Raw genomic sequence first — 23184 nt, 5'->3', positions numbered from 1 at the left:
ACAAGCACCTGCGTGGCACCGGGCTCTGGTTCCCTGTCGGTACTGTGTGCACGAGGGGGGTCACGGGGCTGGGGGTGACAGCACTGGAGGTGCTGGGGATGCCTGTAGGCCTGGGCATCTTGGGAGTGTTGGAGGTGTTGTGGTGTTCATGGGTGCACTGCACTCCCAGGGGCTCCCATGGGAATGGAAGTGGCATGACCCCTGTGCTTCTGGGAATGCCCATAATTTTGCTGTAGTTGAGGTCCCAGTGGTGTCCATGTGGGAGTGGACACCATCCCCACCTGCCTCCCCTGCCAATCCCCTGCTCACAGACCCTGGGGCGGATGCCTCGCTGTGTGGCATGGCTGCCACGGGGGCCTCGGGCACCAACGCGGTGCGCTACGGCACCATGCGCCCCAACGTGCTCAACCTGTGCGTGGTGCTGCCGGACGGGCGCCTGCTCCACACCGCCGGCCCCGGGCGCCAGCCCAGGTGGGCGCTGGGATGCCGGGGGGCTGTGCTGGGCTGGCCATGTGCCACGTGGGCGCCTGCTCACCAGCTCTGTGCAGGAAGCGGGCGGCTGGCTATGACCTGACCTCGCTCTTCGTGGGCTCTGAGGGCACCCTGGGCTTCTTGACTCAGGCCACGCTGCGCCTGCACCCACTGCCCGAGGCCACTGCTGCCACTGTTGCCTCTTTCCCCAGTGTGGGGGCGGCCGTGGCTTGCACAGTTCAGGTGCTGCAGGCCGCTGTGCCCGTGGCCCGCATCGGTAGGTGCCCGCAGCCAGAGGTGGGGCTGGGGGTCCAGGTGCCAGTGGTGGAGCTCAGCACTGCCTCCTCCCACCCAGAGTTCCTGGATGAGGTGATGGCAGATGCCTGTGGCCGCTTCAGTGGGATGGGGCTGCCAGCAGCAGCCACGCTCCTCCTGGAGCTCCATGGCTCCCGGCACAGCCTGGCTGAGCAGCAGCAGCAGACGGGTACGGCTGGGAATAGGGGTGAGGATAGGGTGTCTGGGGCTGGGGGCCGTGTTGTATACCCAGGGATGAGGGATGGGTACCCAGGGACATGGGACATGGGGACCAGGGTGTTTTGGAGTGAAGTGTGGTGCTAGGGGGCCATGATGTGTCACTGGGGTGAGTGATGGATGTCCAGGACATGGGACAGTGGGACCAGGCATGTCCTGGGGTGAGGGATGGGTGCCCAGGGCTGGGTGGGGATTGGAGACCTTGAGATCATCAGGATGAGGGACAGGTGCCCAGAGCCTAGAATTGGGGAACTGGTGTCATGGATGGCTGCCTATGGATAGGGGATGGGAGATCAGGGGTGTCCTGAGGAGAGGGATAAGTGCCCAGGACCAGGAAGAGGGGGACCAGCGATGGAGGCTTGGGATGAGGACTGGGAAGACACTAGGGTGAGGGCTGGGTGTCTGCTCTAGGGTCTGCTGAGGGGCTTATGGACATGGGACAGGGGAGACCAGGGGTGTCACAGGGTGGCGGACAGGGACCCAGGGACAAGGGGCAGAGGGACCAGGAGTATCCCAGGATGTGGGATGGGTGCCCAGGATGGGCACTGGAGGTCCTGGGTGAGGGCTGGGTGCCCGGGGGTGCTGTGGGTCCTGTCCCAGAGCTCCTGGTCACCATCAGAGGAGATTGTGCGACAGAACGGTGGCTCTGGCCTGGCCTGGGCAGAGGGGCTGGAGGAGCGTGAGCAGCTCTGGTCCATGCGCCACAATGCCTGGTACGCTGCCCTGGCCCTGCGGCCTGGCTGCCAGGTGAGGCACAAGGATGGGGATGATGGCGGCAACGCCCATGGTGCTGCGAGTGCCACAGCTCTGCCCTCCCTGTCCCAGGGCTACTCCACGGATGTCTGCGTGCCCATCTCCCGCCTGCCCGACGTGGTGGTGGAGACCAAGCAGGACCTGCAGGCCTCCAGCATCACCGGTCAGCAGGGCCACAGCCCCCTGGGACAGAGGGGGCTGGGGGGTCACCATCCTTCATGCCACACACCATCTGACCTGTGGCTTTGCAGGACCCATGGTGGGACATGTGGGTGATGGCAACTTCCACTGCCTCCTCATCTTCAACTCCCAGGACCCAGAGGAGGCCCAGCGCATCCATGCTTTCACCCAGCGCCTGGGAAGGTGGGGCCAGAGTACTCTGGGGGGCCAGGGCTGGATGGACAGACGTCCCCATGCCCTGCCCCTCCCTGTCCTGCAGGCGTGCACTGGCGGCGGGGGGCACCTGCACCGGGGAGCACGGCGTGGGGCTGGGCAAGCGGGCACTGCTGCAGGAGGAGCTGGGCCAGGAGGGCCTGGACACCCTGCGCTCCATCAAGGCTGCGCTCGACCCCCACAACCTCATGAACCCTGGCAAGGTGCTCTGAGGGGGAGCACCGGCACTGAGCTGGAGGTGAGGGGGCCTCAGCCCCTGGTGTCAGGGCCAGAGTGGCCATGCTGCCCTCCAGTGCCACTGTATGTGTCCCTACAAATCCCCCCATCCCCACTTCTGGGGGTCAGGGATCCTCAAAGCCCCAATAAACCCTTTTCACTCAGAGTGTCCATGTGCTGTGAAGTTGTTTGGGTGGACAGGACCCCCCAGCCCCTTCCCAGCAGGCCTCTGTCCCAGACAGCACACACAGGGCAGGGCATCCTTGGCATCCCACTTCAGCCACTTCCCCTGAGCTGCAGTGCTGCTGGTGCCAGGTTGGAGCTCTCTGGGGACCTGCCGAGCACCACTGTGGCCATCCATCCCCACATGGCAGCAGGAACTGGCATGGGTGGGGGGCTCCAGCACCCCACTGGCACCATCTGCTTCACCAAGAAAGCCAGTGAAATAAAATAACAGTGAATATTTTATTGAACATTGTTTTAATACCATATCAAAACACCTTGACTAATGAAGGAAGCTCCCCCCAAGCTCTGAACTCTTTTTTTCCCCCGGTTTTTAATATATAAATACAGAAAGGTTTCCCGCAGGGGCACGGCCACCGGCAGGGGAGGTCTCACCAACGAAAATGCGCCCGCCGCACCAGGAGGGGATGGGGATGGGCGAGGGGGTCACTGCCATGAAATGACACCATCTTGGCACCTCCAGCAAAGCCACCCCTGTGACTAGGGATGGCCAGGGGCATCTGGGGGGCCATTGGGGCCTTCCCCATACCCTCCTCAAAAGGGTCCAACTCAAAGCCAATGGAAAAGAAAGAGGGGGGGTGGTTTTGGCAAGAGGAGCCCTGCGAGGGGGCACGAGAGGGGCGGCGGGGATGCTGCAGCTCTCCAGTCTCTGAGTGGTTATAGCTGAGTTAAAGAGTGACCAGTCTGTAAACATCACCGGGGCAGGGAAGCTCAAATTGAAGAACACGCCAGTCAACACGAAGCTTCAGTTGTGGTTTGTTGTTTGGTGTTTTTTTTTTTTTGTCCATTTTCTCTTTTTTTCTTCTTTTTTTTCCTTTTTTTTTTTCCTTTTTTTTTCTCATTGTAAACACTTGAAAGACGGACCCCTGCGACTCAGCAGGGGGGAGCAGTGGCCCCACTCTCGGTGTGGGGCAGAGTCCCCATCTCAACGCTGCCGGGGCTGGGGTGGAGATCTCCAAAAGGGAGATGGGAGAGAGGAGAAATTTCCCGTTTAGTCAGTGCAAAAAAACCGAGCAGAGCCCCCGGGCGAGTCCGGGTGGGAGGTGGGGGGTTGCCGGTGAGAAATGCTGCGTGCTCCGTTTGGCCGGCTGTCCCCCGGCAGCTTTCCCCTTTCGGTTCGGGGAGAAAAGCCAAACATCATGGCAGGGTTTTGGCCAAGGGCGTCCCTGGGGCCTCCCTGGCGGGCAGAGCTCTCCTGGTGACCAACGGCTGTGGAGGGGAGAGCAGGTCGCTCCGCTTTTCTCACACTGTCTTCTCCTGGATGTTTCTTTTTGTTTTAAATCTTTTAAATTAAAAAAACAAAACAAAACAAAACAAAAAGCAGAAAAACAACAGAACAAATAAAAATAACAAAATAAAATAAAAACTGCGCCGTTGTCCCAAGTGGATTCAAGTTTCTGGGTTTTATTTTTGTCTTCTCGAGGAATTTAAAGTCAGCCCAAAACTCCAGGCAGGGCGGGGGGGACGGGGAGAGGAGGTACAGCAGGTATAGCAAGGTGCCCTGCAAAGGCAGAGAGAGACCGTCCCGGGTGAGGAGCAGGAGCCCTGGCTGTCACATCCCACCCTATCCCACCCCATCCTCCACTTTCAGCCCTGGATTTAAACCCGGCATGGGAATATCCCTTCTGAGCAGTCCACTACAGGCTCACCTTAGAGAGAAGTCAGCAAGCACGCCCGGCGGGTCAATCAGAAGGATGCTCTGGGCAAGATCTGTTCACTTCAAACCATGAGTCTATACAGCTGCAAGAGGAGAGCATGTTACCACCATGCTGCTGAGCCTCAGGTGTCCCTGCCTGTCCCCTTGCCACCCGCCTGGCTGTCCCCTCATGGTACCTTTTGTGATAAATGCAGAGGCAGGGCAGCCTGGCTATCGTGTCCCCCTGCAGCAGCTCCTCCAGGCAGATCACGCACTCGCCAGCGTCCTTGGTCAGCACGTCATCTGGGAGGGGAGGACAGGGCAGCAGTGAGACAGGGACCACCGCAGCATTCCCCTCCCTGGGATGGAGGGGAGCCCAACGTCACTTCGGAGGCAGCCGGGATGGGGTAGAATGGCAACAGCGCTGGAAAACACTGCCAGGAGGCTCACGTGGAGGCACAGGGGGGACATGGGCCTGGGGCATCTGGAGTGAACACAGCCCCCACCCCTGGCTTCCAAAAAATCACCAACCAGTAGGGGGTGAGCATCACTCCCACACCAGCGGTCAGGAGAGAGGTGGGAGATGCTGGAGCTTACAGCCCAGTGCTCAGCCTCGTGAGCCGGCCTGCCAGCGAGGAGGGGAGGAAGGCAATGCCCCTTTGTGGGGGTAGCCCAGGAGGACACGCGTCCCCTGCCCCCACCAGGCAGGATGCAGGGCCAGCAGGGCTCCCTTGGGCACAGAGGGGTTCGGAGGGGGCCACCCTGGGGCAGGTGTTACAAAGGAGCCTGAAAGCAAAAGCAGCAGGGTTTGAGCCATCACAGGGGAGCGGAATGGAGCAGCACCATCCCACCAGAGCACAGCCCTCTTGGGAAGCCCAGCCAAGCTGCCTGCCCGCAGCAAATGTCTCTCCAGCCTGCCTGGAGCCATCCCAGGGCAGCAGGACACTGTGTCCCCCACACAGCCTGTCCCTTACCGTTGTAGGAGAGGCGAGGTTTGCTCAGACACATGATAAAGTGCATTTCCATCTCGTCAGAAGCCACAGATTTGGAGCAAATGGGGCACTTGAAACCTGGAAGGAGAGCAGAGAGACGAGCCCTTAGCGAGGGCAGCAGGAGTCCACGCTGCATCCTGGGGAATCCTTGGGGCCATGGTGGGGCACAGCAGCGGGCAGCCCCTCACCTGCTGCCTGCATAGTGACCCTCACCCCACACTGCACCCACTGGGCACCCACTCATCCTGTGCTGGCCACCAGCAGTGTCAGCGTTGGGGACAGCCACCGAACAGGGGACAGTCAACGAGCTGGTGTGCTGGTTGTCCCTGTGCCCGCTGCACAGAGGGCACGGAGAGCGTGCCAAGGCAGTGCACACGTGGCCATCAGCTGCTGCCGGGCCTTAAAGGGCGAGCAGCAGCCTGGGGCACACAGCACCCAGCCACTGGCAAGTGCAGGGGCATGTCCCTGTGCCTGGACAGTGCTGTCCCTGCTGCCAGAGCTCAGCACCGCATGGCTGAGCCAAAAAAGCTGCAAGGAAGGAGTTTCTTGTATAGCTGCAGCAGAGGACTGGCAGATTGGAGCATCAAACACAAACGGCTGCTTTCTCCAGCTTTCTGCAGGAGTGAAATGAATGCTCACCCCTCCGATGCCAGCCTGCCTCCCCAGGAGCAGGGGGACCCTGCAGGCTGATGAGGCAGCTTGACCTTGGCCCTGCCTGGTGACTTGGGTTCTTAGATGAAGATGGACGGGATGTCCTGCCCTGAAGATGGATCTGCTCTGCGACCTTACTTGGGGTGGTGCCAGGGTGTCACACCAGTGTTGTCACCTGCTCAAGCCATGCAGACCACCATGGCATCATCCCCAGCCCCACTGAGTGAGGCTGCCCCAAACCCAGTCTGTAAGCCCCAAACTCACAAGGAGCAGAACCCCAAGCAGCCCTGTAGGTCACCCATCTGGGACCCCCTGCCATTCCACTGCAGCCAGCTCGAGGCCATGTGGTTTGTCACTGCCCAGCAGAGCCGCGCAGCTTGAGCTGAACACGAGTGTGCCACCACCACGGGTTTGCACCAGAATATCCCGCAATTCCCTGCCTGCAGAGAGGGAGAGGGTAATTTAAGGATCTGCCTTCTAAAAGCAGATCAGGTTTGACTGCAGTGCCGCTTAAGAGCTTTCTTCATATATATGCAAAGGTTGCTGAGGAAAGAAAAGCAAAGAAAAGAAAAGGAATGTACACAAATTATCTAAGGATGAATCAGGTTCTTGTTTGCCACCACCTGGATGTGGACAGGACAATTTTTTTGCTTCTTGGAAGGGAGAAAGTACAGGGTGGCTTTAAGGAGAGGCAGCTCAGACCTCTGCTGTGCAAACAGCCCTGGTAACTGCTCAACACCCGAGTGCTCATTAGCAGCAGTGATAAATACAGTTTACTTCCCAGGTCCTTGGACCCTGCCCCTCCAGAGTGTGGTTATTTCCCAGGAGGGTGCAGCAAGGATGAGCACCATGGATGGTATGAGATTGGCTCTAAAAGGACCTGCTAAAAGAAGGAGCCCTCAAGCCCAGGGGTCCCTCCAGTGGGGTGTCCTGCCGGCCTGCAGCATTGCCACGCTGGGAATACATCCCTGCCCCAGCCTGGCCAAGCCATGGGGTCTCTGCTCTGAGTCTGGCCCCAACTGCACCAAGCCCCAGGTGATAGGGCAGCGCTGCAGCCAGGGCCTCGTGGGCAGCAGCACCAATCTGCCTTCTCCTCTCCAGCCTAATTTTACTCCTGACTGATTTATACCTTGTGGCAGCCGTGCCCATTAGCTGAAGGCGCTGATTTTTTCCTCCTCCCAAGTGTTTACCCACCCGGTGTATTTATAGCGTGGATAGCTCGGATAGCCTCCCAGCCTGCCTGCTGCAAGACCCAACTGGCCTTCCCTTGTGAGACACCCTCCCGGTGTCCCGCTCCCCTGGCAGCCCGCCTGCCCCGTCCCTGCCTGAACTGATCCCGCCTGGAGTGGACGGTGTGCCAGCGCCACAGGCACCGGTCCCTACCGGGAGAGCTCTGGGGATTGCTTTCCAGAAGCAAGTGTCTGCAACGGCTGTGAAGGGCTCCCTTTGGAAAAGGCATTTTGTCTGCAAACTCTGTGTCAGGGCAAGGGATTTGTAAAGGTTCTGTACTGTTCCCTGTGCAGTGTGTGGGCAGACCTCGTTTCCTCTGGTCCCCCTTTTCTGTGCCAATGTGTTATTTTAAACAGCTGTCCCAGATCTGCCAGCTCCAGCAGCACCCGAAGGGATCCTATGAGACGTGCAACCGATGTAAAGGGAAAAGGCCCCGGATGAAACTGCCTGGTCTGTGGCTGCCAGGGCACAGCCGCCAGCAAAGCAGCAGGGCCAGGCAAAGAGCGGGGCCCTTTGCAGGCTCCAGCAAGCGGCTGTTGCTGTATCTCCAGGCCTCTTTGCTAGCTGGGATAGCTTTAGCACGGTTATAAATAGCCGGCATGAACACTCCTCATGCTCCACACTGCTCCCTGGGCAGCTGTCTGGGGCACCAGGACTCCTGACGCCGCCACAGCCCCATGGCAAGGACGTGGGGACATCGGGCAGACGGAGGGGCCCAGGCTCAAGCCCCAGCACGTATGTGGCATCCTCCAGCCAGACGGGTCTGGGGGCTGAGTCAAGTGCAGAAGCACACACACTTTTCTGGCTCTGCATTTCACAAGATGGAGAGGGAAAAAAAGGAAAGGTAAATAAGCAATTGCATAAATTCCCAAGTTTGAGCAGGAGCAAGAAGCTGGTGTGGAAAGGCCCCCAGGGCGGGGGGCTGCCCTGCACCCCAGCTGTCGGCACAAATACTTGACATTGCAAAAGCAACTGCTTGTGTTTCGCTCCATGGAAGGCACAGGAGCCCACCACCAGCGGGAAAGGGGAGGCAGAGGTGAACTCCCTCACCCCTTCTCTATGTGACCTTTGGGTGAAGGTGGTGGGCAGAGAACCAGGGGACAGCCAGCACCCAACAGCAGCAGGCACCAAGCCCGGTGCCTTGGAACATCCCTTCACAGTTCAGGCAGGAGCCTTTCCTGTAGATGAAAGAGCTGCTCTCCACATGGCCAGCCCCCTCCGGGCCATGGTATTTTCCACATTCCCTGAAATCCCCGTTAATTTATCCTGCCTAAGCTGCCAGCCGGAGCAATGCAGGAGATTACATTTTGACAGCTGCTCATGGAAAATTCAGCTCCCTCCCTCCTCCTCGAGCCCTTTCTGTCCTCCTCCCACATGCTTAAAAAAAAAAGAGAGGAAGGGCCCACCTATTCCTCCTTGCCTGGGCCTCCCACACCCATGGGGAGGCCCGGGGGTTGCTCCAGGGAAAGGCCATGGACACGTCCTCCCTCCCTAGGCATCTGGGGCAGCTGGTGATGCTCCTATCCCATGGCACATTCAACCTGAAGCTGGCACTGTCACCTCATGCAGAGATGTGTGGGCAGGTACCAGCTCCCGACAAAAGTAAGTGAAGAAGAGGAGGGTGCTGCATGAAGGGGGCTGGCCTGGAAAGGCAGGTTCAGGTCAAGACCTGGACTCTTTGTATCTTGCAGGAGACTTTGAGAAAGCCAAGGGCTTTCCAGGGCTGCAAGACACAGGCTGGCAGGTGATCTTATCTCTCCAATGGCTTGGTCTAGAAACCAGGAGCAAGTGGCGCTGGAGCTCTCCAGGGGCTACTGCCCTCTGAGTATTTTTAGGAAGGTTACATGGTTAATTTTAGAGAGTTGGGCAAAGTAGAGCTGGGAACCTCTGAAAATCTCCACACAGTCCTGTGCACGCTGAAAAAGCCTGGTGGTTAACCCTCACAGTGCCAAAAGCACTGCCACAGAACTGCAGGGAATTTTTTGGTGGTGGGAGGGCTGAGACACCTTTCCAAACCATTTCTAAGTATCCCAAACAGAGCTGATTCTGGCGCTGGGATAGGAAATTCCCATCACGTGTGTCTACTGAGCACTACAACAGGGTCAACCACACAATGTCCTGAGAGTGGAAGTGGCTGCTTCCCTTGGGGGTGGGTGAGACCATGTCCACGGGAGCTGCAAGCCTGCCCTGGATCCCAGGGAAAGGCATGTGCCATGTCTACCTTCACCTGCCAAACCCTCCTCCAGATGGGTGCGCCTCCACGCAGATTGCTTACAGGCCACGGTGCCATCAGGAGTAGCCCCAGCAATAGGACACCCTGGCTTTGTCACTGGCAGGTGGCTGAAACATGGAGAGCAGCAGCTCCTCCACTGCACAGCACCTCCAGCAATGGGAGGAAGACACTGGTGGGGATGACGTGCCCTGAAGGCAGGAGGAAATAACAGCTCAGGCACAATGCAAGCAACCCACCCCATACAGCATTCACCAGCGGCATCCCTGGTCGCCCAGTCTCCCACTACTGCCATGGGATAAACCAGTGCCCTCTGAGTGGGAGTGGCAACAAAAACTCCCCAAAACGTGCCTGCCCCAGGAGGGGTCCCTTCTCTGTGCCCAGCCATCCCACAGGACACCTGGAGAAACAGGGAGCTTTGGGTAAGCCTCAGGCTGCTGGATGATCACAGAAGATTTGGAAACCTTGGCTGCACAGCCCATCTCCATGTCTCTAGAGAGCATCCTGGGCTCCCAGCCAAGGGAGCTGGCTTATACCAGGTGAGGATGCGTCCAAGCATGAGATGAAACCAGGGGATATTTGGTCCAAGCATGCAGTCCTGGTGCCTCCTCCTTGCTGAGTAACCTATGAGCATCCTACCTACCCCCATGACTTCCCTAACACTGCCAGCTGAACCAGCACCAGGTGGAAGCTGGAACACATGGATCATCTTGAAAAAACCTAGACTAGTGACTGAAGAGGAGGGAAAAACTGAAAGACCAGTTGGTCAATCTGAAGCACGTGGGGTTGGGTGACACAAAGGGGCTCCAAGTCCTCCCCTTCCCTTATCCCTCAAAGGCTCCAGCACAGCCCCAGGAGAGAAGAAAGGATCAGGGAGAGTTGTCCTCTGTGCTAGGCAAGCGAAGGAAACCGGAAGAGCCAAGATATTCAGACCCAACATCTCCTGGAAAATAAATTCCCTATGGGTTTAAAGCAGTCTCATTTTTTTAAAGCAACGGTCAGAGGCAGCACATTGGAGATGGCACATGGATGCACAGAGCACCTCTCCAGCACTGGGGCACAACAGGGACCTGGCAGCTGAGTGTATCCTCACGAATGGAAGCCCACCATGGAAGTGAGGCTCTACCAGGCTCAGTGATGCAGTTGGCAATGCTGAAGGAGGCAGCATCAAGTGCCTGCAGGCCAGGGCACCCAGCAGAACCAGGACAGAACCCACTTCCCCCTGCAGAAAGAAAAGGCATCAGCTGCATGGGCAGAGGCAGGAGCTGAGGTCCAAGGCAGCCCTGCTGCTCTGGCAGGACTCAAGGCACCGAGTGAACTCCAGGATCGTGCTGGGCTATTGTGCAGCACAAGGGCTGACACGAGCAGGGACACGTAGGCAGGAAGGAGTAAAGTACTTAGGCTGCCACATTTGCCAGCTTTGAAAAAGCAAGCGTCCTTCCTCCTGATTCAAGGCTGCAGAGACGTGGGAGAGCATAAAGGACGGGTCCAGGGTGGAAGTAAGACATCCCATCTTTCTGGGGATGGAAGGGAGGCAGGCCAGTGAAACAGCTCCAGATGATCAGCCAAGCAGGAGATGTGGCTTGGATGGGACATCTCTGGATGGCAGTGCTTGGAAAGAAACTTGACCCTTTCTGCTGCCTTGGCAGAGGGATGGTCTTGCTCCATCCCCATCCCACCCCAGCATTTCCTTGCTGATTGAGTCAGTTCAGATTGCTGAGAATGGAAAAAATAAATGTTTGTAATGTGAAAGCAGCACCCCAAAAAGAAGCTACTTCTGTGCAAGGCCAGGTTTTTCAAGGTCTAAGAAAAGCTGTCCCTGGTGTGCAGTAGCTCCTGGGAAAGTCCCCACGTGGCAAGTGTCTGCTGTCAGGTCAGTCACACACCAGCCAAGGGTGGCAGGGATGTGCCATGGAACACGAAGCTGGCCAAGACCAGCACCATCCTAATGCTCAAGGCATTGTGTTTTGGAGACACCTCTGTCCACTCCCATGTGACTGAAGCCACAAAGATGTAGCAGCAAGGACAAGGCATTAGTGCTTCAGGTGGGACGTGGGGAAGCCATAGGGGTCAGAGGGATGCAGCACACAGAGCGGAGGGGCTGGGTGGCACCACGTCACAGAAGCCCAAGGCTGGCTTGCTGCAAGCCAGTGATGCCTTTTCCTGGTCTTAAAATCAAGAGTCAAACACGGTTAGAAGGGAAAAAGGGATTTTATCTTGGTATTTATTTTAAGATCTTTAGGTGCACTACATCTAGGTCGAATGCACTGAAATGCACACCGCAATGCCCCCCCGCAAAGATCTGGTATAACATCTTCATGGCATCACCAGGAGGCAGAGCTATTTTTTTTTTAGCCAGTTGGGTTCTTATGGAGGTGGTGGGGGAGGATGGGAAGAAGGAGAACAGATTGCAGTTCTGGGGCTGAGGAAAGCTGGAGAGTTGGAAAGGAGCAGGAGACACAGGAGGGGGAACCCCCAGGAACGTTTCCTCCAGAGCACCCAAAGCTATCGATTCTCAGCAGATGGACACACCAAAGCCTTACAAAACACCTCCAGCACAGCCCACAGACACTGAGAAGCAGGAGGGCAACGAGGCCTGGTCACAGGATGTCCAGACACCAAGTACCCTCCTTGCCTGTCATTGTTTGACTATTGCCCCTTTCATGGCTGTAATTGCAATTTTTGAACAGAAGTATCTATGCTAAGGAAGAAATCATCTCCCTCCTACAGCTCAGGCTGCAGGATCAGTTCCCCCAGACCTGGATGAAAAAGGCAACTTCCCAGGGGTCACCCTGTCTTCTGGCAAGTCCTAGTTTACTGCAGAAACACTCCCCCAGCTGCTGGGAACAGGTTTCATAAGGAAGAATGTGTAGCCCAAAGCTAATTTTAGCATCCCAGAGAAGAGCGAAGTTAAGCAGAGGGGTCCTGGGTGATGGCCCAGTGAAGGCATTAACACCTCCAACTCCTGCTGTCAGGCTGCAGGGCTCCAATTTACCAAGTTACAAGCTCATCCAGGGCTCCTGCTAGTCACAAAACAGGTCTGGGGCCATCTCATGGCTCAGGAGAACTGCAGGGATGCTCTGGTGCTGCCTCCACACCCTTCAAGGGATGATCAGGTTTTCAAACTCACTGCCCTGAGAGGACAATGATCCTGCAGGCACACCTGGGAATTTCCAAAGGGTTTGCCTGCATGCCTGTTTTTATCCTCCCACATATTTCTTGTAGGAAGGAGGAAGACCAGCCAAAGCCCTGCTGTGGGCAGCAATCATCTGCAGGATGCACAGAGCCAGCAGGGTAATGAGGGGGGTCCCAGGTGCTGAAATGAAGGAGTGCAGGGGATCCACTGGCAGCACAGTGGGACGCAGCCATTTGGAAATCAGAGCAGAAAGGGACAGAGTTTGACACTTCGGCTTGGCAAGGGCTGGGAGGGAGCAGCGAGGCAACGTCACGCGGGGACTGGTGGGGTGAGTCACTTCTGACTAAGACATCCATTGGGGAGGCACCCACGGAGTCCCCACTGCCAGGCTCCAGCACTGCAGAGCTGCCAGAGGAATTCCCGCTTTTGGAAAGGTTGAAACACAAAAGCCCGACTTGAGCCACTCCCAAACACAGCCGGATCTGACTCCATGGGGTGATCTGCTTCCTGACCCCTGGGTTTTTCCAAAGCAGAAAACTTGTGCTTTGATGCTGCTGAGGCTCCATCATGCCTCAGCTTCAGATGATCTCTTGAAGGATGATGGGACACTCCAGAGGCACATGATGACATGCCCTGGCTTTGTGATGCTGGGAGTATGGCCAAGCACTGATTGCACCCAAGTACCTCTTCCTGCCAGGAAGTGATCCCAACCAGCTCCTGAGACACCTCCTCCCTAGGCATCCCACAGCAGCACTGCACAAAGAGCATGGAGGAGGGTCTCTTTGTGCCTGGGCCATGGTGGCAGGATCACTGAGGCAATTGGTTTTCATCAGTGCCACACCCCCAACCCCTGGGGTGCGTGGAAAGGATGACGCTTCTTGGGGTAGAAAAAGGGCAATTTTTATGTAGTGGGCAGCAAACAGAGCATAAAAGGCACACAGAGCTGCACCCACAAGCAGCTCATGGCTGGGAAACACTTGTGGCCAGTTCATACTGGTTGTTTCTGCAAAAAGACAGAAAAAAAAAAAATTTCCACCAATGGAAAAAAAAAATCTTAGTGAGCAGCACGCTGCAGAGCAAGCCCTGACCTCACCTGCCCCTCACGTGGGTAGGAAGGGCTGCATGGCACAGAGCATCTCCCTGCTCCCTAGGAGGGACTGTGATTGCTGAGGGATAACCATTGAATGCCCCAGGCTACCAGAACAGCAGGAAGGGGAAAAAGCAGGTGCAAAGCTGGGGAGTGATCCCACTTCTCTGTTGTACATGGTGCAGAAGGGGAGGGATTCTCCAAGCTGCCTGGACAGGCACCATGAACTCCCCTTTGACAGCCAAAGGCTGGGGATTTGGGAGGAAGATCTGAGGATGCTGAGGATGGGGATACACCACTTCAGAGCTTCCCAGCTGCCTTTGCAACATGGAGGCGGCTGGCAGACAGAGCCAGCTTTCTGCAGCTCTGGGAGCCCTCCGAAACACAAAGCACAGCATCTCAGAGGAATGAGCCCCTTAGCAAGCAGCAGGGTCTGCCCACGCTGGATCCTGCTGGAGGAGGCAGGAGGGGCTACACTGTGCCACAGGCAGGAACAACCCTGCCTGGGTATCCCACCTTCTCTGCCTCTTCGCTTCAACATGTGCCAACCTCCAACGTGAGAAGGGCTCCTTCTGAGAAAGGACATACTTGGGGCTGCAGATGACAAAAATCCCAGTTGTGGGATTTGAAGTTCTCTCTTCCCCATTACAAAAGGCAACACCCAGAGGAGCAGAGTATAACCCCACTTCCAGAGCCAGGCAGGGCCTTGTGAAGCAGCATTCTCCCGTGAAACATTCACCCAGGACTAGGTGCAGGGTACCACTTGTTTTGTACCTGCCTACAGGGAGCAAAAAGAAATCAAAGGCATCTACAAACCCCCTCAGAAGGGTAAGATCCAAGAAAACAGCAGACTTCAAGGGCTATGAATCAGTGGCTCCATAAATAAGCACACAGACAGTTGTTTCAAAGCCACAAGATCTGACTGGGGATAACCCGAAATGCCAAGGCAGGGTGCTCAGCCTCAGCCTGTCCTGCTCAGCACCAGCTTAACAGAGAGTTGGCCCCAAAACCAATCCCAGCCCATACTGACTCGACCTCCCTGCAGACAGTAATTTAAGCCATCTGCCTAGAGCCAAACCCCCCCTCCTTTTCCCCAGCTACAGATGTACAGGCCTTGGATGGATGGATTGAAAGGTGGATCTAATTCCCCTGCAGTGCTTCTGACGAAGTGCAGCTCCATCGCCTTGTAGGAAGAGCTTCCAGATGAATTACTGCAATTACCCCAGCTGCAGAGAAACTGAAGGTTTTCCCCTCACTGGTGACAAAGACTTCTCCAAAAAACAATTCCCCAAACGCCCACCACCCCAAGCTGTAATGCAGCCATCCAGGATGTGGAGAGCGGAGCCCCCAGCACCACCCTAGAATCGCTAAGCTGTGATCAGAGAAACTCACAGCCATGGTGAAAGCCAGGGGGAGAAGGAAGAGAGCTGTCTTTCAAGGCAGCAACAGGCAAAGAGGCACAGAGGACATGGAAATGTCAGTGGCCTCATCCTGGAAGGAAATAAAATGCTGGGCAGGGATGTGGGACAGGGTCAGCATCACTCAGTTCTCCTGCCTGACTGCTTCTTTCCCCCTCTTGTGTTGCAGGCAGCTGGCCTCTAAAAATACCCACTGTTGTCACGCCGTCCTGCCTGCTTGGGTCAGGAAACAGCTCTGAGCAGCTTTCAGTTCCATTCTTCATCTGCGCTGCTGTGCCTCCCTCACCAGGATCTGTCCCAGCCCCTCTTCTGTGCCTGGCAGGTGACAGTCTTTCAGGAACTATGGCCATAACTTGACATAGACTCAATGAACCAAGGGTGCTAACTGGGAATATACAACCCTGGGAAATTTCTGCTGGGGTTGCTAGAACTAGCAAAAAGGCAAATATTTCCACAGCATCTCTCTGCTTCTCTACAAAGTGCCACAAGACCATTCCAAGGCACACAGTCTAGTTTCACGCCACTGATGGGAGGTCCACAGCTACGTGAGTGTGCATGAGAAAGGGAGTCACAGATTTCCCAAGCTCATTCAGCCCATGACACCACAACTGTCCCAGGGTCAACCTGGTGCTGATGCTGGCCAGCTCTGGTCTATAGAGAAGGAGGGGAGAGAAGAGTCAGCTTCGCCTCAGAGGTGCAGTACAGCCTCTCCAGTGGTGAGGTACCATCCCCACCGGCAAAATACACCCTGGATAGCCCACCCTCAGCTGCCCACAGACATGGCGTTGGGTCTGAGCGATGCATCTGCTCAGGCTCAGCTGGTTGCACATGGCACAAACCTGGCAGTGTGGAGGCACAGGGACCACAGCAGGGAGCACCAAAGTATCAAGCCCTGTGCCAGCAGCACAGAGGCCAGCCATGAAGACTTGCCTGCTGCCTCCCTGGCCTTTCCTTCCACCTTCCTCGAATCCCAGGTTGTACGGACCTGCAGCGGGCTGGAAAGTTAAACCATGATGAGAAAGAAGCAGCCCCTGTCCCCCACCACAGGCACTCCCCTCCCCTGCCTGCAGCCCAGCAGGGCAGGAAACCTGCCAGCAGGCAGGCTCTGCCCACGGGAAATGCTGTGCAACAGCACGAGAAGAGGCCCCAGGCAGCACAGCTTCCTGAAGCTGCACCTCCAACAGCCTCTCATCAAAAAGCACTAAGCAAAAGCATTTGGTCAGGCAGCACCTGCAAGGGACAGCATGAGCACCCCTGGAAGGTACTCAAGCACCCAGTGGGTTCACCCACATTTGAAACCTGCCTGGTGGAACTGGTGCAGGGGAGACATTTAAGGCCCAGCTTTAACCAGTTTTGCTCTACCTGAAATAAAAAATTGGTGTCTCTACAGAGGGAGGCTTGTTCTACCCCAGTGTACAGCAAGACCAAAGCAGGTGGGCAAAATGCTCTGCATCAGGGCCTGCTGCTTTACAGCATCACTTGACTGCTCATGTACATCATTCCCAAGCTCTTATGATTTCAATTTTCAAAGGGAACCAGGAGAAAGTCAGGTCACATTTACTCAAAACCAAGTACTCAGCACATCTGGGGTTTTTGTGTACCAGCAGCAGATGCCACAAAATACACCTCGTGGTTGCCCACTGTCTGCTTGGGGCACCATAACACTGGTCCCTGCAAAGAGAATTTATCTGAAGAGCCCTTTGCTGCCTGTCTGATCTGTCACATGGGAGATTACACTGGAGGGGGAAAAAAAAAAGCCTTTTTTTTTTTTCTCCTCCTCCAAAGTGGGCTTTTCTCCCTCCCTGCACTTCTCTTGAAATTAATTTTCAGCATTTAGCAGCATTTTCCCATGCCTCTGTGCGGCTGCCTTGGCCAGGCGCCAGCCTGATACTGCTCCTCCACCAAAGATGTCTGTATCTGATTGATCCTCCGGCCAGCAAACGAGAGAGAGAGAGGATCCTTAATAGCACATTAATAAATAAGAGAAGCCTTTACGGTTATTCCAGTCACCGGAACAAACATCTCAGCAAAACAAACCAGCATGGGATAAACTTACGTCACGGGCTGGGAAGACAATCCTGGCTGGGAAGTGGGTCAGCCCAGGAGCACGAGAGCATCATTCTCAGCATCTCTGGAAGATACATGTGCAGAAAGGGGAGAGGACACCCAGCTACCCTATGCTGATTTATGCACAGGTTTATAGAGGAGACAGCCCAGTTAATGTGCACAGCAATTAGTGCCTTGTTCCTGGGGAAAGCAGTCGGGATTTCAGAGGGCACTGGGGAGGCAAGGCAGCGCAGAGACAGCCTGCGCTAGCTCTCGCTGCGGAGACTGAAGATAACTGCCGCCACCGCCGGCTTCTCACGCACAACGCCAACGTTGACGCACTTAAACTTCATCTCCAGCTCTGGTGAGCATTAAAGCTGTCTTCAAGTCTACCGTCTTCAGGTGTTCAGCACTTTGCTCTTCCGAGGTAGCCGCTGCCTCTTCCCCCCGTCCCAGGTGGATGCTGCCCTGGCAGCTGGCTCAGAGAAGGCAGAAGCAGAAAAGCATTCCCTCTAGACCTGGAGAGCTGAACATCACCAGTGTGGGGACTCATCAGGACCACTTCTGCACCCACTTCCCAAATGATCTGCAGGCCTGGCAATGATGCAGGTGCTTGACCCAGCTGTCAGACAGTAACCAGCACCAAACTCACAAAAAGATGGTTTGAGGACAGTCATCTTTGGAAATTTCCACTAGCAAAAATAGATTCAGAATGGCAAGTTTGTGCAGACCTTGGGGTGCCCTTGCCCTGGCCTGGCTCCTGTAAGGGGGGAGGGAAGCACATATGATGTCTGCATGTTGAAAACTTCATAGATTCAGTTAGAAGGGAACCACAAGGATCATCAAGTCCAACTCCTGGCCCTGAACAGGACAACCCCAAGAATCACACCATGTGCCTGAGAGCCTTGTCCAAACACTTTCTGAACTCTGTCAGAGTTGGTGCTGCAACCAATTCCCTGGAGAGCCTTCCAGTGCCCAACCACACCTTGGATGAAAAACCTTTCCTAACATCCTATGCAAACCTCCCTTAGCACAGCTCCATGATGTTCCCTTGGACCCTGTCACTGGTCATAGAGAGCAGAGATTGGTGCTGTCCTTCCGTTGTCCCTCCTGTGGAAGCTGCAGCCCATGATGAGCTCTGCCCTCAATCTCTTCTCCAGGCTGAACAAGCCAAGTGACCACAGCTGCTTCTCGTATGGCTTCCCCTCTAGACCCTTCACTATCTTCATGTTCCTCCTCTGGATGCTCTCTAACAGCTTTATATTCTTCTTGTATTGTGGTACCTAAATCGGCACACCAGACTAGAGATGAGGCCAAACCAGTACAGAGCAGGACAATCACCTCCCTTGACCGGCTGGCAGTGCTGTGCCTGACAAACCATGGGACACAGTGGGGGCCCTTTTTGGCTGCCAGAACACACTGGTGACAAGTTGGTGGCAGGACAGTCAGGGCTGAGAGCAGCTTTCTGACTACAAGCCAGAATTCAGCCTTCTCTTTCTGGTGTAGAGACTGCAATGGCAGGACGATGTGAGGAGCAAGAATTGCCAGGTACCAGTGACAAAAGGCTCAGGACTCAAAGCTGTTGGAGCACAGCAAGGGTTCACCACAGACAGGCCTCCTCCCCGCTTGCAGAGACTGGGGCTGCCCAACACAGGTGTTCACACATCCTCAGCTCACCCTCCAACAACCCCTTTTTCCCTCCCCATGCTCTGGAGCCAGATTGAAGAGCACTTCCAGCCTTTTTTGCTCTCTAACCATGCCTGGAGAAGCACCCAGCCCAGCATGCTGGCTGCCATCTCTGCACTAAAAATCTTCCCATCTTCCCCATGCTGGGCCCTCCTGCCCTGAGAACCCAGCTGCTGAGAACCCAGCAGCTCATATGGCAAAGAAGGCCTCCTGACACTGGTGCTACCAGCGTCCAGGACAAACAGTTTGCTTTATCAGTGCACGGAAAGCCTGTGACATTCCTGGTGGTACTGCACAGGAGGATGAGCTAGGTGTTTCCTTGGGCTAGCCAACAGACAAGGAGATATGGATTTATTAGAGCTTCAAACACTCAAGGGCTTTGGGTGATGAGTGGGATTTCCAGATAAACTTTAAGCTACTTACAGCCTCTGCAAACTCCCTTAGATCCTCTGATGAAGATGAATAACATGAGAGATACTAAGAGAACCACACAAAGCTGGAGACACACAGCACTAAATCACACATCTCCCTTTTCTCCCTTCTTCCCACTAGCCTTGGCTTTACTGAGAAGTCCTCATAGTCATAAACCTACAGAGGCAGGGTCAAGTGCTACAGGCAAACTCCAAAGTTGTGCAAGATGTGTCATTTTCCACTCATGGAGGCAGGAAGTGGATCTCGGAAACCCTGGGCAGACAGGGAAATCCCAGAGCAGTTTCAGGTGGTGCTGGAACAGCTATATTGCTTGTGTATATGGTGGGCATGCCTGGGAAAATCCCCATCAGGAAACAGGACTCACCCACAGAGGTGCTGTCCACTCAAAGGGAGGGACAAGCTCCACCATAAAGGTCAGAGCTCCTTGCCCACCCCATTTGGAAGATATATGTAGGCTTCACTGTTCACAAGACCAGCAGTTCTCCTGCCCTTGTCCTGGGACAGGCTAGAGGCCATCAGTATCTAACTGTTCCTCCCATCCCAGCAGCCACAGTGGAGCCCAGAGGGACTCAGCATTGGGCTCTTCTCACTGACCAACCCCATGCACAGCACCTTACAGGGATGCTGCAGCATTCATTGGCCTTGGGGACACTTTGTGACCTCCCTCTGCACAGGCTTCCCAGCACAGTCCTCCTCCCTTCCTTCGCAGGCACACCTAGCTCTTCTGCAGGCCTTCAACTGCAGAGAGGAGAAGGAGTGACACCAACCAGGGAAGAGAGCTCAGCCTGCCCCAGCTCACTTATCAGGGTCCCTGCTAAGGGGCCTGATGAGCCATGAAGCAGTCGGAGAGGCACAGAAACTCTGCATGGCAGATACAGGGAGTGGCGAGGCGCCAAGACTGTGTGCTCCCGTTACCACAGGCATGCTGCTGCAACAACAGCACCTTATCACCGCCCTCAAGTCAGGACTCCTCACTGTCCCACTGAGGACCCCACAGGACTCAGGTTGCACTTTGAGCTCCCAGCTCATGCCCCAAACCCAAATGCTCCTGGAAAAACATGAATGCAACCTTCCTTCCCCATATGCAGAAAACAGAACCATCGGGGTCTCCAGAAAGGGGCAGGCAGGGCAAGAATCCACTCTCCAGCCCTGTCAGCCACAGAGTCTGGGGGGCTCCTCTCCTTGGTAGCAGCTCAGGCAGATCCCAGAGATCCCCAGGCATGCCTCGTGCTGAGTGGGTTTGGTACGTCGGCGGGTCCCCTCACACCCACCCTCAAGTCATCCTTCGAAGGAAGCAGGGACAGTCACGCGCAGCAATGTCAAAGCTCCTCTCCATTTACCAGAGCGCTGCTGCTTCAGCACTTTCCAGAGGCTAATGGAGTGGCTCAGCACCGTGAGAGGAGCAGGTCGATGGGGAGGCAGCGGGGAAGACACGAGTAGCTCCTGACTGCCCTGCTGGAGGTTAACCAGCTGCAATGGGAGATTAACAGGAATTTCGGCAATCTTGAGGTGGCTTACTTCCCCCCTTCCCTGCAGTCTCCAAATCCTTCATTAACTTCTTACACTAAGAGAAGAAGAGTGCAAAAGTTAAATGAGCTCTGACAAGTTTTCAGAAGGGTTTTTAAGCATCCTCCACACGTTTTGCTATTAATTAGCAACGAGGAAGAACCACCACCGGGAGAGGCTTCAACACAGACTGAACAGCTCTCACTGCTGCCCGCGTATGCTTTGGCTCAGCTCAAATGCTCTCAGAAGGCCCCAAAAGAGGCACCAGAAAAACCCAGCTCTTGCAGCACTTCCCACAGCTCACGCTGCAATCTTTCAAGGGCACTGTGTTTAACTTAGCAGCACTGCACTAACTCACTCAAGTGGCTGAAAAACAGCTTAGTCCATTTTGCAGCTGGTTTATTTTTCTGAACAGGTTTTTGCCTCGCAGCATTGCAGTTTAAAATGTAACTGATACTCCCTGACCAACCATTGTGAGCTGCAGGGTGTTTCTGTAATGAGACCCTCCTCACTCCAGCACCAGGCGCAGCAGAAGCCCCCATGGCCCTCATTCCCACAGAGGCTTGTGGAATACCTGGAAGGATGATGTGCCTTCATTTCTCTCTGCGTTTAGAAACCAGAGCAGCAGAGCAGTCTGTGCAAGGTCACAGAGCAAGAAAGTTTGCCGGAGCTCTTGGTCTCAACTCCGGCGCCACACGCCAGCCCTCTCCATCTGCCAGGGAGGAGGGCAAGTGCCTGGCTTATCCAGATCAATAGAAATCAGACCTGGGCCATTCTGCCACTGAGGATGCAATACAAGACACACAGCTTTGATCGAATGGAGAAGAGCAGCCCCTGGAGACTGGGCATAGGGAAAAAAATCCCAAGATTTTTTTTTTTCCAAGAAGTAAGAAAATGGGCCCCATGAGATTTTTCTTGCACTTTGTTCTTATCCACTGGTTCAGTTTAGGCCTTCCTGAAAATGAGGCATTGTCCCAAGGCATATTATGAAATTCCCAGACCACGTCACACAAGGAGAACACATCATTTGTGAGGGGGACGGGTGGGAGAGAAATCCCAGACTATTCCAGGAAACGCAAGGAGACATCCCTGAAATGACTTCCCCTCCAGCCAGGAGGGGAAGGGAGGACCTCCCACCTCGCTCCTTGTACCCAGCCAAAACTAGGTCAGTGACACAGCCCTGCTCACAGCCAGAGCTCCTCTCCAGACACCAGGACACATGGAAGAGTGCAGCCAGGAGGGTGAAGGGGGTAACCTTGCCCCTTCCCATAGCCTGACATGTTTCCTGCAAGACAGCCCAGCTGGCCCTGTTGAAGAGGCAGGCAGTTCCTTCTCTGCTTCCTCCTCAGCACCACAACACTGCCAGCTGGCTTCAAAGAGAAAACCCACTTTGGCCCCTCCCTGGCCCTTTATCATGCAAAACAAAGGAAAAAGAAAATCCCCACACCTTACTTCCAAAGGCTTCCTCTGTCTCTTTCCCAGTTTCTAAGGCCAGGAACTGCTATGACTGCCAACCCCCAAACACCTTCAGAAAAGACATGAGGTGCTCATCCTGGTCTGCAAAAGCCAAGGTCTTGAAACCTCAAGACCACTATCCCCCATGTCAAGGGGGGTAGGGTGGGACATCCACATACTTCACATCTCAGAGCCAAAACACCTCCCTTCTAGAAAGCCTCCTCCCTTCACAGCCCCTTCCTCCCTTGACCTTGACACAGATGCCAGCTCCAGCACGCACCCACCCGTCTGTGCCGGGGAGGGGGTGGCGATGAGGGTCCAAGATGGGGGCAGCTCCCCCTTCCCGGGTGAACCGCGCCCACCGCCGCCCCCGGGCACCCACGGAGGGAGGGAAAGCCGGGGTAAGGCTCCGGGGAGCCGGCACTCACCGCTGTGCGAGCTGAACCACCGCGGTGCGATGTGAAGGGGCAGCGCGTCGGCCAGCGAGGCCCTGGCGCCCAGGTACAGCATCCCGTCTCTATGGTGACCGCCTCCCGTCTCCTGGAAACCGTTGCCATGGGCGTACGTGGAGTCGGAGCCCGGACCGCCGCCGCCGCCGCCCGGGGCCCGCTCGGCCTCCCCCGCCGCCCGTGCCGCCGCCGCGTACAGCCCGAAGGGGACGGCGCCGGCCGCCGCCGGGTCCATGCCCATCCCGGCCACCGAGCTGACGGAGCGGCTGCGCAGCCCCATCGCGCCGCCGCCGCCGCCCGCCCGGTAATGGCCGAAGGGGGGCGGCCCCCCCCCCTCCTCCCGGCGGCGGCACGGCGCTGTCATCCGTCGACACCCCCGGGAAGGGGCCCCGCGAACGGGTCGCCGTGCTCTGCTTGCCCCCCATGTGGGCGCCGCCGGGCCGGAGGGAGCCGAGCGACAGCCCCCCGCGGGGAACGGGGCCGCGCCGCCCCCGCTGGGAGGCGAGAGGGGGCGGAAGGAAGCGGGGGGGCGCGGGGAGCTACGGGCGAAAACCCATCCCCGCCCCAGGCATCCTCCCCCCGCCGAGCCCGCAGGGGCGAGGGCGCCCCGAGTCCGCCGCCGC

General features: G+C 56.2%; 2 protein-coding genes across 2 annotated transcripts; one reads left to right on the top strand and one right to left on the bottom strand.

Moving 5' to 3' along the window:
• Window positions 1–6: 6 nt before the first annotated feature.
• On the top strand, window positions 7–2529 carry LDHD (lactate dehydrogenase D). The gene is made up of 8 exons (XM_042027388.1): window positions 7–39; window positions 312–471; window positions 549–748; window positions 827–955; window positions 1622–1749; window positions 1828–1918; window positions 2007–2118; window positions 2195–2529. The coding sequence occupies exons 2-8, from the start codon at window positions 341–343 to the stop codon at window positions 2358–2360; spliced, it is 957 nt and encodes a 318-aa protein (XP_041883322.1). The 5' UTR covers window positions 7–39; window positions 312–340; the 3' UTR covers window positions 2361–2529.
• A 281-nt stretch (window positions 2530–2810) lies between these two features.
• Window positions 2811–23178, bottom strand: ZNRF1 (zinc and ring finger 1). Its single transcript, XM_042027389.1, is given in 6 exon segments — window positions 2811–3889; window positions 4257–4347; window positions 4441–4546; window positions 5218–5313; window positions 22541–22892; window positions 22894–23178. Coding segments are annotated over 5 exon segments (705 nt in total). The 5' UTR covers window positions 22987–23178; the 3' UTR covers window positions 2811–3889; window positions 4257–4289.
• Window positions 23179–23184: the final 6 nt, after the last annotated feature.

This window comes from Corvus kubaryi, unplaced genomic scaffold (assembly GCF_017639235.1).
Source record: "Corvus kubaryi isolate FWS band 111438036 unplaced genomic scaffold, C.kubaryi_AGA036_p1.0 37300, whole genome shotgun sequence".
NCBI classification, from domain to species: Eukaryota; Metazoa; Chordata; class Aves; order Passeriformes; family Corvidae; genus Corvus; species Corvus kubaryi.
Note: the sequence above shows the minus strand (reverse complement) of the source record. Positions and strands in the feature narration are given on the sequence as shown.